The 14,495-nt window shown below is 44.4% G+C and overlaps 1 protein-coding gene across 4 annotated transcripts in view; it reads left to right on the top strand.

Annotated features, from left to right (window-relative positions):
• LOC121003834 (V-type proton ATPase 116 kDa subunit a3-like) overlaps positions 1-14,495 on the top strand; it is a 73,871-nt gene that overhangs the window by 13,675 nt on the left and 45,701 nt on the right. For all 4 annotated transcript variants that reach the window (XM_040435751.1, XM_040435753.1, XM_040435750.1 and 1 more), the window contains exons 6-8: positions 6,196-6,322; positions 7,104-7,186; positions 7,287-7,380. In XM_040435751.1, coding sequence (XP_040291685.1) covers positions 6,196-6,322; positions 7,104-7,186; positions 7,287-7,380 — 304 coding nt within the window. The remainder of the gene's footprint in view (positions 1-6,195; positions 6,323-7,103; positions 7,187-7,286; positions 7,381-14,495) is intronic.

Here is a 14,495-nt window from a genome sequence, read left to right on the forward strand (position 1 = left end):
GCAGCTCCAGCAGAAGAAGTAAACGATTGGTTTCCTGTTCCTCCATTCTGGGCGCTTCTCTGTGATGTAGTTGATGTCATCACACTTCCTGCGACGTTACACCAGAGCAGACCTGCCAGAAGAGGCCTGTCTGCATCGCTGCATGATCGTCGTGGGACCCCTCTGGGACAGGTTAGTTGAGACTGTCCTTCCCTTTTCTGTTTATGTGCCTGAAAATGGACTCCTGGCCTTAATACTGATCCAAACTGTAATATTGACCCCTTACCTTAATACTGACCCTAACTGTAGTAATAACCCTAATCCTAATACAGAGCCTAACCATAATACTGACCCTAACCTTGTTACTAATCCTAATCCGGAATCCTAACTGTAATACAAACCCTAATAACGGGAACCGTAATACTGACCCTATTAATCGTAACCCTAAGGGCTCATGCACACGACTGTTTATGTATTTTGCGCACCGCAAAAGACGGATTCTCAAAAAATACGGATGTCGTCCCTGTGCATTCTGTATTTAGTGGAATGGAACAGCTGGCCCCTAATCGAACAGTTCTATCCTTGTCCATAATATGGACAATAATAGGACATGTTCTATTCTTTTGCTGAACGGACATTCGGAAACAGAATGCACACAGAGTAACACCCTGTGGTCTCCTCATGCTGCTGCCACCTCAACACTCTGTGACTGGGCCACTATGTTGATGACTCATGCAATTCCTCATGCGATTCCCACCCTCATCGCTCTGTGACTGGGCCACTGTGTTGCCATACTTGGCAGTGTGGGAACTTTTCCTCATGCCGCCGGAGGACGATCAGCATGGCTCACTCTGACTGAGCCACTGTGTTGACTCCTCATGCTTTTGCCACCTCACCACTTGGTCATGGTGACACTACTTGTTTCAGTGTGTAACAGAACAGGTTCTGTGGAATCAGCTGACGGTGTAAAAGGAGTGCGCTTTTTCTTTCTTTTTCTTACACTGACCTGTAAGGCTGAGTTCACACTTGAGTTATTTAGTCAGTTTTGGACCCGTAACTGATCAAATAAGTGAAGTGTGAAGTGATTCTAAGAGTGACGTCTGTCATCTACGTGTCATACTGACTCACAGTACTGTTTCCCTAGCACAGCAGGTTCCCTATACATGTTTCTGCAATGCACAGTGTTCTACACTACTATGCAGGCTCTCAGCCGCCAGGCAATGACAGTTTTTTAACTCAATTCATCTCAAATAAATTCAGATCGAATCAAATCTTTGGAAAATTCAACAAACCGACCGAATGAAATTTTTGAGAAGTTTGCTCATCTCTAGTGATGCCACCGACACTGTCGGTGCAGTCTCAAAATGTGCCAGTCCTAAGCCAAGCTTGGCTGCCACTAACGGTGTGTGAAATGTGCGAATATTTCCCGTCTGGTAGTTTTACTCCACAGTGCCGGAAGACAAAAAGCATTGCCGTGTGCAAGATCTTCAGGCTGAAAATAAGCCGTGGGCGTTGAAGCAAAAACATAGGCACCACAGCATGGTGGCATCACCAGTTAGGCCCCTTTCACATGGGCGAGATTTCCGTGCTGGTGCAATGCGTGAGGTGAACGCATTGCACCCGTACTGAATCCGGACCCATTCATTTCTATGGGGCTGTGCACATGAGCAGTGATTTTCACGCATCACTTGTGTGTCGCGTGAAAATCGAAGCATGCTCCTCTTTGTGCGTTTTCCACGCAACGCAGGCCCCATAGAAGTGAATGGGGCTGCGTAAAAATCGCAAGCATCCGCAAGCAAGTGCGGATGCGGTGCGATTTTCATGCACTGTTGCTAGGAGACGATCGGGATGGGGACCCGATCATTATTATTTTCCCTTATAACATGGTTATAAGGGAAAATAATAGCATTCTTAATATAGAATGCATAGTACAATAGGGCTGGAGTGGTTAAAAAAATAATAATAATAATAATTTAACTCTCCTTAATCCACTTGCTCACGCAGCCCGGCTTCTCTTCTGTCTTCATCTTTGCTGTGCACAGGAAAAGGACCTGTGGTGACGTCACTGTGGTCATCACATGGTCCGTCACATGATCCATCACCATGGTGATGGATCATGTGACGGACCATGTGATGAGTGCAGTGATGTCATCAAAGGTCCTATTCCTCAAAGAAGAAGACAGAAGAGAAGCCGGGCTGCGCGAGCAAGTGGATTAAGGTGAGTTAAATTTATTTATTTTTTTAACCCCTCCAGCCCTATAACCATGTTATGAGGGAAAATAATAGCAATCTACACAATACCTAACCTGAACCCGAACTTCTGTGAAGAAGACCAGGTTGGGGTTTGGGTACCAAACATGCCGATTTTTTCTCACGCGCGTGCAAAACACATTACAATATTTTGCAATCGCGCATTTTCCCGCAACTCACCTGGATCTTATCCGGGCCAAAAACATGACGCCCGTGTGAAAGAAGCCCTACTGTGGGAAAATAGGAGTCGCCACCTAGCACGACAAGAGTGTCCTCTTTCTCCCAGTCTCCTTTGCAGTAGCCAGGTAACATCCACTTGATTACCGGATAGCGATGCTTTTAGACCCTTACTATGAAAGCAAAATGGAGAAATGTTTTCCTGTTGCCAAAAGGAAGGACAAATTACTTTTATTACAGCTTGCCACAGATTTTGGTGAGCAGACACCTGACGCCCGCATGTCTGTCCACTAGGCCCATCTCCACGTCTCTGTTACCACAAGCAGAAGCAGCCGCAACAGCTAGCTCAGTATCATCAACTTGATGGAGCAATTTTTTCATGTGCCACGACAAGCTGACGCAAATCATTGTACGGAAACATACTGTTTGAACATCTAGGTTCAGTCCTACCTGGACTCTGGCGTTTCTTTAGTGCATTCTGTGTTCCCTGACCCCATGGACTTCTGGGCTGCCAAATTGGAATATTGAGACATCACTTTTGTCAAAATAAACGAGGCATGAATCCATGAAGATTCTCACACACCTCTGGCTGAGGCCACAACACAAATCTACTATTGCTTATGGTGCCCCATCATGCCATTGTCTGCTTTTCTACCATCATGTTCCATGCCGTGGCTGCTACTGCCAGAGCTGCTACTCCCTGCTGCTAATCCCTCTACTGCCACTTCCATTACCCCTACACTACCACTATTACTACCACTATTATTACTCTCCCTAAACAGCCAAACACACAACTACTGCATTGTCTGTTCCATGCTTGGCTGCAGCAGTCACATGGTAACAATAGCAGCACATCACTGGATGCAGCGGTGACCTGTCACCTGTGATACAGTACTGTATTTGCTGTGACCAGCTCCTGTGGCAGGCCATTCCAGAGATTCACACCCCTTACTGTAAAGAATGCTTGTCGCCTCTTATGACTGAATCTTTTTTTCTCCAGGTGTAGGAAGTGGCCCCATGTTTTTTTAGGGGGTTTAACACAGAATAGCTTCTCTCAATATTTTTTGTATAGTCTGTTAATATATTTGTACAGGTTAATCATGTTCCCCTTTTAGACATATTTTTTTCAAGACTAAACAAATTCAGCTCATAGCGAAGATATTCCAGGCCCTCTATGAGTTTAGTTGCTCTCCTTTGCACTTTTTCTAACTCCAGGGCATCCTTTTTATGGACTAGTGCCCAGAACTGTACTGTGTATTACAGATGAGGCCGTACCAAAGCTTTGTATAGTGGCAATATTACACCCCTGTCCCGCGAGTCCATACCTCTTTTAATACAAGGCAAAATTCTGTTAGCCTTAGAGGCAGCCGACTTGCATTGCATTCTGTTTTTTTAGTTTATGATCTACTAATACGCCCAAATCCCTCTCAACAAGTAACTCTCCCAGTTTTACTCCCCCTAGAAGGAGGGGGGGGGGGGGGGGGGGGAATAAAAAAAATAATAATAATAATTTAGATTGTGTGTGTGTGTGTGTGTATATATAATATCTTCTGCAAATTTTACTGTGGCTTGCAATACAAGAGAACAGTCCGTGGGGCAGCCGCAGTGGATCGCGGACCCATTCACTTGAATGGGTCCACGATCCGGCCGTTCCGCTAAAAGATAGGACATGTTCTATCTTATTGCGGAACGGAAGTACGGGACGAAACCCCACGGAAGCACTCCGTAGTGCTTCCGTAGGGTTCTGTTCTGTGGTTCCGTTCCGCACCATTCCGCATCTCCGGATTTGCGGACCCATTCAAGTGAATAGGTCCGCATCTGTGGATGCAGAATGCCCACGGAACACCACCCATGTATTACGGATCCGCAAATGCAGTCTGCAATATGGCAACGGGCTGCACACGCCAGTGTGAAAGAGGCCTTAGTCTGAGAGACAGTTGGTAAAACCAAACTAATAAAAAAGTGCTTCTTGCCCTGTGAAGCATCACAAGAAAATGATTTTCTGGTCCCGTGCATGACAGCTTATGCCCACCACCTGTGTTTTGCTCTATGTACAACACTACATTGAAGAGGAGCAAGGAGGCAGCCTGTACAGCAGTGTCGCTAGAATTAAAGGGGTTTGCCGGGAATTGTAAAGCATGGCCAGTAGATAATAAGCAGAATTGCATCATTACTATATGCCATCATGGCTGAGCAGCCTAACAGAAACAGGGAGCAGGGTTACATCGTTCTATCTATTGTATAGCGAAGTTTCTGCTCTACAAAAGATTGTAATGGAGCCATCCTGTGTGAGAGATGCCCTCAGGCTACACAGCTGCTAGTAAATCTCAGCACTTTAAAGACAAACGCCGAAGCACAGTAATGTAGTATGGCCCCCTTGTCCCCAAAGCAGCTCTGCAAGTGGACATAACCAAAGCTTAACCAGAACCATCACCCCTCCATCCCAAGTGTGCCACTAGGTAGAATTACCATTTCAAGACCAGTCCACTTAGATGTGACTTTGAAAGTCTTTTTTTTTTTTTTTAAACACAGTGTAACTAAGGCCAGGTGCACATTACCGTTTAGTTTTCTGTTCTTCTGATCTGTCAGAAGAACTGAAAAAAACCCCACAGAAACAGAACCTGTATTTTGAGCATCAGTTATGCACATTTTGCATCCATTTTAGCCATGCAGGACTTTTTTTCCCCGTCTAAAATAACGGATTTCAGACAGAAGGTGTTAAAACTGATGCAAAATGTGCATAACATGTTTAAGTCTGCATTATACAGTAAAAGCTGTGGTCTACTGGGGGCATTTTTACATCTATTTTGTCTTAATTTTATTTTGCAATATTTTATTTTACATTATTTGACCCCCATAATGTCATACAACAATTTTGGGGGGCATTTTAATATTTTGTTTTGTTTTATTACTGATTTCTTCTGTAACTGGGGCTGATATGTTAGCCCTAGTTACAAGAAGAATACAGCTTCCTGACATGCACTGCCGAGCTGGGTCTGGTAACTCCCAGAATCTTGTGCGGTTAACTGAAATTTGCTAATCACATGATCGCTGGGATAGGAGCAAAAAAAGGGCATTGCTATTGACTGATCTGTATACAAAATGTTCATTGTGCGCTGTCTATTCAGCGATGGTGAAGGCAGGAACAGTGAAGAAAACAGCCTCTGCCTTCTCTATGGTGGGTGGGTGGGTGGGGGACTGTCAAGGACGGCTAGGAACCCTGCTCATGCAATTGCACAGTTAGCATGCATCTTCCATTTCTAAGATAAACGTGTACCGCCTTGATGCATACATTCTATGGTTGGTTCAGAAAAGGTTAAAAGGAATCGGTTACCAAGTTTATGCTGCCAAGTCTATCTCTAGTTTGCTTGCTGGTTAAAAGTGCTTTCCTTAAAATCATACGTTAGGTTATTCATGAGTGGCTGGCTACGGCCACCCAGCACCTGCTGATTGTCTGCTATTTCCCTATGTATAGCATAAAGCGAAAGTGGTTAGTCAGCTGTGGGACAATGGGGAGAGCAGTGTGATTTCATGGAAACTACCAGTAAGGGACACTTCTATAATAAGGATATGTCTCTACTTTATGCTGCCATCAGGTATCATAATCCTGGTTCCCATTAAGGATTACAATAAAAGGTTCCAATGGTCAATCATATACTTAATAAACAATCTGCTCATGTAGATTGGTTAAATTTGGAGATTGTATTACTGATGTCATGGACTTATAAGAATAAGTTATTAGAATATGTTATTATAATATTTTATTCTTACTTCAACATTTGAATTCAGTTTTATGGCAGGGGTCATTCACCCATGGCGAATGAATTCCTTTGAACGTCTGTTATGGCGAGCCTGCCGAGGATACCTTATTGTGAACTTTGTGGAGATGTCTGAACCTATGGAGGACCTTGTAACAGTGAGTTGTTGTTAAGATTACCATTCTATTATACAGTGTATAAAAAAAACGGTAAAGCCTGTACCAGGTATATTAGAATATTCATGGGCACCAATGGACATCAATAGTAGTAGATGAGGTGTAAAGGTCAACTTATCTATGGCTGAGGACGCAGTCATAACTAAGTAGTAGAATGTGATACATCATTAGGTGGCCATATATGTTATGGTAGTTTGCATGGTATGTAAATGACAGTAATTTACAAGAGCAATGCCATAATGAGCTGTTATCATTGATCAGGCTTTGGTTAAGGTTTAATTACTGTTTTATAGCTATTCTCAGATACGTATGTGATGATCATTTATATTGCTAATAATTGAATTTATAATTGAGAAGGAAGCAGGGGCGTAGCTAAAGGCTCATGGGCCCCGGTGAAAGAGTTCAGCTTGGGCCCCCCTTCCCTCAGTGCTTTGTGGCCAGGGGCAGGGAAGTACATAGCGTTTCTGCTGCCTGAGGCAAAAATTGAAATGGCACACTACCCCCTCCCCATAACAAATTTTTGACCTTACCCCTTCCCTCCAGCCAGAGGTGTAACTTGACTAGCATGCACTTTCTATAATACCGGTGTCTTTTAAAGCACCGCAAGGGTCTTTGGGCCCCTCAGGCTCCTGGGGCCAGTAGCGACTGCTACCTCTGCACCCCCTATAGCTACGCCCCTGGAAGGAAGGTATAGCAGCATATATGCAGAGTAACTAGAAATGCATGCAACTAAAAACTGCTCTTTATTTTTTTTTATATACAGGGGGAGAGTGTAACACAGATTATATTCTTAATTTCCTACTGGGGGGAAAGAATAGGAGAGAAGATTAAAAAAATTGCAAACTGGTGAGTGTGCCCTTACAAAACAAAACCTTTCCAGGTTCCTATATGCAAGTTTCCTACCATGTTGTGTGTTTCCCATCTTTTTTTTTTTTCTCTTTCCTAGTTTTCACTGTCACATTTATCCCTACGCAGAAGACGAAACAGCCAGGCTTGAAACACTGAAAGATCTCTTGGTGCGGATCCAAGACATGCAAAAGGTGAGAGGTCAATCCTATAATTATGAAAATGACCAAACCACAATTAGGCTACATTCACACGTCGGTATTTTTCTATATCCCGATTTTCGGTCCGTTTTTTGCGGATCCGTTGTTCCTGAAAATGTTTCCGTATGTCATGCGTTTTTTGCGGATCCACAAAAAACGGAAACATGTATAAATTTCAATAAGCAAATAAAGTTGTTTGGATTTCTTTGAAAAAAAATTGAAAAAAAAAAGGGAATAAAAGTCTAGTTATGTGTTACCTCAGGTGCCATTTAATTTCCAGGAACGGAATCCGCATAAAACGGATGACATACGTAATGACATACGAATGTCTTCCGTTTTTTGCGGATCCATTGACTTTGTATTGGTCCAGGATCCGATTTTTGCGGAAAAGAATAGGACAAGTTTTATATTTTTTCTGACATGCGGAACGGAACAACGGAAACGGACAGCACACATTGTGCTGTCCGACTTTTTTCCAGGACCCATTGAAAATGAATGGGTACAGAACTGGTCCAGATCTGTTCCGCATAAAACGGAACAGATCAGGAAAGAAAAAACGGACGTGTGAATGGACCCTTAAATTGTAAGGTTTGTTACATAGCTCAACAAAGCTTTCTTGTCTGCCATTTTGCGTTTTGTTGAAAAGTGGGCTGCAGATAAAGCTTATATGTGGGAACAATTCAATTCTTGCTTAAGAAATAAAGGACCAAGCAACAACAACAACACAAGATTCCATGAAAAAAATGACTTTTAAAATGTAATAACCTTACCAAAGTTATTGTTTACCAGGCAAATATATTAAGTGTTTTTTTTTTTTTGTGATATTAATATTGATGGCCCAGCATCTCGATAGGCTATTAATATCTGATCGTCTGGGTCCGACAGTTGTTGAGAGCAGCTCCGGCGGTGGAGGTCTCTGCCAGAACTACACAGCACTGTTCCTGTTCACTGCAGTTTTGAGCATTGGTTCTGAAATGTGATTAGCGGAATCCCCTTTTTACGCTTTTTGTGAACTTGCATAGATGGTTTTACGCATGGAACCAGAAATTGATCCAGCAGGAACAAGTAGAAGTCCTTCCTTTTATATTCCGATCCCTTATGAGTCCACTTATGGCTTTGGGGCAGATGACTATTCTCCCTCTTCACAGCTCTTTTTCATATTGTTTGCAATCTCTGGATGGCAATAGAATAAAGCAAGCCTTCCCTCCCAGTGGCGGATTATAATAGGGGCGTTCGGGTCGGCAGCACCGGCATCGCGGAGGAAGCCCAACACTGACCCGAACGCTCACATAGTGGGGGGCACAGGAGCACATAGTTCCCTGCCCCGCCACTTATCACCTAGTAGGCCTGAGGCCTATGTGGTGGTAAAGGCCCGACTCGGCGTGCATGATGACGTCATCGTGCGCCTATATGTGGGCGCGCGCAGGGCTTTGATGTACGTGCGCCTGCCTCACCATTCCGGACACGGGTAAGTATTAGCCTTTTCTTTTTTTTCTTTTTTTGTTGTTTGTTTTTGTGTGTGTGTGCCAACTTTGGGGGGCAGAGGAGGACATATCACTACAGGGACAGTGGGGGGGAAATGTTTCCATGGGGAAAATTACTTCATTGATGGCAGTGTCGCGGCAAATTACTTAATGGGGGGCAGTGTGGGGGGCAAATTACTTTGTGGGGGAAAACTACTACATGGTGAACAGTGTGGGGGGAATTACTACATGGGAGGCAGTGTGGAAGAAAGTACTGTATGGAGCAGTGGCGGGAAATTACTATATGGGGTAGTGTAGGGAAAATTATATTGGGGTAGTGTGGGGGCGTTGTTATTGGGGGACGTTATTTTTGGGGACACTATACAGGCATTATTACTTGAAGCACAATATAGGGTGTTATTACTGGGGCACTCTAGGGGACATTATAACTGCTGTAGACACTATAGGGACCTTTGGGGTACTTTATCAAACTGGTGTAAAGTAGAAATCGGTTAGTTACCCATAGCAACAGATTCCACCTTTCATTTTTGACAGCTCCTTTGGAAAATGAAAGGTGGAATCTGATTGATAACTATGGGCACCTAAGGCAGTTCTACTTTACACCAGGTTGATAAATGACCCCAATTATGAGAAATCTAACGTGTCTGTGTAACAAACTCTGTAGAGACGAGATGCGATGGAAAGAATTTGTCATGGCGTTCTGGTTCAAACTGAGGAGAAGAGGAAAGAGAAGCACTGGATGTAAGAGGTATGTGTTGCTGTATTCCCCTATATGTAGAGCTGGCTCACTACTGTGACCTGCGTCTCATCTCCTCCAAGTATTTTTTATTTTTTTTATCATAATCATATGTATTTTAAATTTGGCAACTAAAATTTTAATTTGTCACCTGCAGTCCTATGTAACAGCCCAGATAACAGTGATAACTTTCTGTGTGCAGATAATGTAGTAGATGTTCCATGCAGTCCTATGTAACACCCTACCTAACACAATAGTTAACTGTGTTATGTGGGGTGTTACATAGGACTGCAGGTAACATCTATGACATCTGTACTCAGAGAGTTATGAGATGGTGGGGGTCAGACTCCTGGTACCCCGCCAATCAGCTGTTTGAGGAGACCGGGATGTCCCAATTTGCGCCGCAACCTCTTTGCTCCTTACCAAGCACAGCGCTGTCCATTTGATAGCACTGTGCTTGGTATTGCAGCTCAGCCCCAATCAGATGGGACAGAGCTGCACCTAGACCATGTGAACGATGTCATATGGCCTAGGAAGAGACTGTGGCGCTTACTGTGGCTCTTCATACAGAAAAAAACCTAAAACTAAAATGGAGGGTGGGGGAGGCCCCGAGTTTGGTAGACAGCCCCGGGCCTATCATGCATTTAATCCGCCCCTGTTCCCTCCGTATTGCTTTGAGCACTGTCGCCCCTCCTTACATTTCTATTTTAGCAACTAGGACTTCTTTAGCCTCCTCTCCCGTATGCATTTTGGAGCTTAGTCACCAACCGATTTTGTTCATTTTTTGATTGTCTGATTCCAAGAGTTATAACTTTGTTTCTGTCAATGTAGTCTTTTTGTGGGACAAGTTGTAGTTTTTAATGGCACCATTTTGGGGTATATATAACTTACTGGTTAACCTTTTATTAATTCCTTCTGGAGGGATAGGAAAAAAAATGCAATATCACAATTTTGAAGTTGTAAATTTTGCAATTTTTGTTCATTTAAAAAAAATAATATATTTTTATCGCCTCATCCTAAGACTCATAACCTTTTTTATTTTTGATTCTACACGTGTAGAGGCTTGATTTCTTATCCGTCTCATTGGGGGACACAGGCATTGACCATGGGTATAGCTGTTGCCGCTAGGAGTTGGACACTAAGCACACAAAGTGTAAGCTCCTCCCTCTTCAGCTATATCCCTTCCTGCAGGGACCAAGCTAATCAGTTTTTAGCTTAGTGTCTGTAGGAGGCACACCTTCCTGCGTTGCAGGTCTGCTGATTTACTCATTTTGTTGCTCTTTTTTTCTAGCGGGAAGCTTCAGGCAGTCTGGGTAAAAACTTCCTGCACTCCCACGTAGGAGACTGGAGACCAGGGGGTCACCAAAATTCCTGCTCGTTCCCGCTCTCTAGAAGAAAAGTAAGACCAGAAGTCCCTGTATCAACCTCTGTCTCCTGCCAGAAAGCACATCACCACGGCCACCCCAGCAAAAGTCCCCCCTGTTCCGGTGTAGCGTCCCTCACCAAGGGGCCGCACACCGAAGGTTGTGATCCGTCTGGAATCTGGGGCAGAAGATGTCGGACAGGTGAGTAGGAGCAGTGCTCCCCTCCATCCTCCCTTCAGTACCACCTCCAGTGCCCCTCTCAGTGGCCCCCTCCGGGACCCCGTCCACGACCCCGGCCAGTATTCCCTCCTCCCCCATGTGTGACTTGGGCAGCAATCTCCTTTAAGGGTTAACATAACTGGGACGCTGCTACTTTGTACACTGATGGCGTCCTCTGGAGCACATTGGGAGAGGAGGGGGCGGGGTTGTCCTGATGAAGCACCATTTCCTATGTCGGCGCGACGGCTTGGTTCTGGGGCAGCCAGGTCTATTATTATTCGAGGCCCCGGTTTCTGTGCGGCCTGCGACTGTAGGCTTCCCTACGGTGACGGGGGCGTGGCCTGAATGGGGGCGTGGACTGGAAGGGTGGACGGGCACTGGAGCTGGCAGCATTTTTTTTGAGGGGGGGCTTGTGTTCTTCCCGCCCCCACGTCAGCGGCAGGATTTTTAAAGCTCCTGGCGTGAAATGAGGGTCTGACTGGCGTTTGGAGGGACACAGGCTGCAAGTGTTGTTTGTCCCTTCTTGCAGGACCTAATCTTCCCATTTGCCTCATTGGGGTGACAGGGGTGTTATTATGTCTGAACCCAGGCCCCAGGTCCCGAGGCAGGCGGTCCCGTTGGTGCATCATTTTGCCTGCGCATCATGTCGTGCAAAATTTCCATCCCCTCAGTCAGACTCCTTCTGCTTTGCGTGTACTGCGCCGCCATCAAGTGGCTCGGCTCCGGACCCATTGCTTCCTACAGAAGAACCGGAATGTGGCATCTTTCGGCTCAGGCAGTGGGAGCCTCTTGGGTGATGCATCACGGGGCTTCGGCCCTTCAGGTGTGCAAGGCGGCATACTTTTTCTAAGTTTTACAGGGTGCACACCTTTGCATCTTCTGACGCTTCTTTGGGGCGTAGAGTTTTGCAAACAGCTGTTCTCTGATTGGCAGGGGGGTTGTAGTTAAGCCCACTCCCAGGGACTGCTCTGGAACGTCCCATGGTCAATGCCTGTGTCCCCCAATGAGACAGATGAGAAAACTAGATTTTTGTACTTACCGTAAAATCTGTTTCTCTTCCGTTCATTGGGGGGGACACAGCTCCGACCCGATTTCTTGTTTATGGGCCTTTACGGGCCTGTGTGGTCCTGGGTTTGCACATAATGTGATTTTCTTATGTCTGGCTTCTCCTACTGCTTTTGCACTAAACTGATTAGCTTGGTCCCTGCAGGAAGGGATATAGCTGGAGGGAGGAGCTTACACTTTGTGTGCTTAGTGTCTGCCTCCTAGTGGCAACAGCTATACCCATGGTCAATGCCTGTGTCCCCCAATAAACGTAAAACAGATTTTACGGTGAGTACAAAAATCTAGTTTTTTTGTGGGACAACTTGTAGTTTTCATTGGTATATTTTGGGGTACATAACACTTTTTGATAGTTTTTTTGGTGGTGAATATGCAAAAAAACAACAAGCATTATTATTATTTGAAAACGCCATTAATTTCATGCTGCCGTACATCTAATATGGGGTATACATTTACAATGTGCATGACCTTTAGTAACAGACTGGTCCAGAGGGGAAGAGGACCCTGCCTGCGAGAGCTTACAATCTACTAAAGAAAGACACAGTAGGTGAAGGTAAAAGCCGCTCATCTGGCTGTGTGGTGGCAGCATGCTAATTGCAGGTGGTAGGCTTTCCTGAAGAGATGTGTTTTCAGGTTAGGCTACTTTTACACTCGAGTTTGGTGCGGATCCGTTCAGATAATACAACCGTCTGCATCCGTTCAGAACGGATCCGTTTGTATTATCTTTAACATAGCCAAGACGGATCAGTTTTAAACACCATTGAAAGTCAATGGAGGACGGATCCGTTTTCTATCGTGCCAGATTGTGTCATTGAAAACTGATCTGTCCCCATTGACTTACATTGTGTATAAGAACTCCAGCAATAGCATTGCAAAAAAGGAATCTTTTAATAAACATTTGCGGCTGTGTACAATTCATGACGTTTCGGCCATACATTGGCCTTCATCAGACTACAGCAAAAAGGAAAAGAAAGAAAAAATAAAATGAATAATATAATCACATCTTATATATAAATATTTGTATAGTGTGCCATGGCAAGTGACATGGAATAAGACACTTGCCATATACAAGTAACATACCATAACGTGAAAAAGGATACTATGGATGACCCAACAATGTGAAGGGCAGTGTGACTAATTCATCTAAAAAGGAACAACAGAATACATGAGATTGTGGTGGAAATTGCATTTCCACATGCTACCACATATATAGATATACATATATAGATATATAAAGCAATAATTGAGGTCCAGAGGGTTCTGTAATCTTGTCCACCTGTCGGTCAGTGGCCGGACATATCCTTGGTGCAGGTACTGTGATCCGGTCCCATCTCCAATGAGAGCATGTTAAGGGGTATAATGTTCATGTAAACAGAAGTCCATAGTGTACTTAAATAATCCGTGAGCATCAGCAGTGTTACAGGAGTGGAGAGCATACATTATCATGATAAAATGGTTTAGGCAGAACTCAGGTAAGATATCCCTATGTTAAAATGGAACACAAGTATATGGAACTACTAGAGGTAAATCCAGCTGGCAGCGGATCCATGAATAAATGAGAGGGATTTGGGAGGGGGGAAGAGGGAGAGAGCAGGGCAGGAAATGGGGTAATGAGGATGCATAGTATATCTAGTTTGGCTATTAGTCATATGTACTAGGTATACAGGAAAGATTGTATTGTCATCCGCCTATAAAAAGGTATACATAGTTAACACTATACAGTTGGATTATGTCCTACCTTCTGCCGCTTTGGGGTAGATATCCAGGATATAGGCGTCTGTGTAAATGTGCAATCGCACTGTCTGGGATGCGCCTCTGTAGTTCAGGACGCGCGCCCTTATTTAAGGGAGCGCGTCCGGTAGTAAGGGACATAGCGCATGCGCACTAGGTTCCAGTGCGTGTCAAGCCTCGCTTCTGTTTCTGGATGAGATCCGGTGTATGTGACATCGATGCACCTCAAGCCTCGCTTGAGATGTTAGCGTTGCGCATGCGCAGACAGTATTTGTGCGTATTAAGCCTCGCTCTAAGCCCCATCAGAAATATAAGGGATATCTGGAACGTACGGAATCTCAATAACTGGTACAAAGGGAAAGTAAAGAATTAGAGGGTATAATTGGACAAAGACAGGCGTACATAGGAGAAGGGTATAGTGGGAAGGTAAAATATAAGGACATAAGAAACATCAATATAGATAGATGATATGAGCATATGACGTACGGACATATAGACATAAGATATATACAA

The sequence above is a fragment of the Bufo bufo genome, chromosome 6, assembly GCF_905171765.1.
Source record: "Bufo bufo chromosome 6, aBufBuf1.1, whole genome shotgun sequence".
NCBI classification, from domain to species: Eukaryota; Metazoa; Chordata; class Amphibia; order Anura; family Bufonidae; genus Bufo; species Bufo bufo.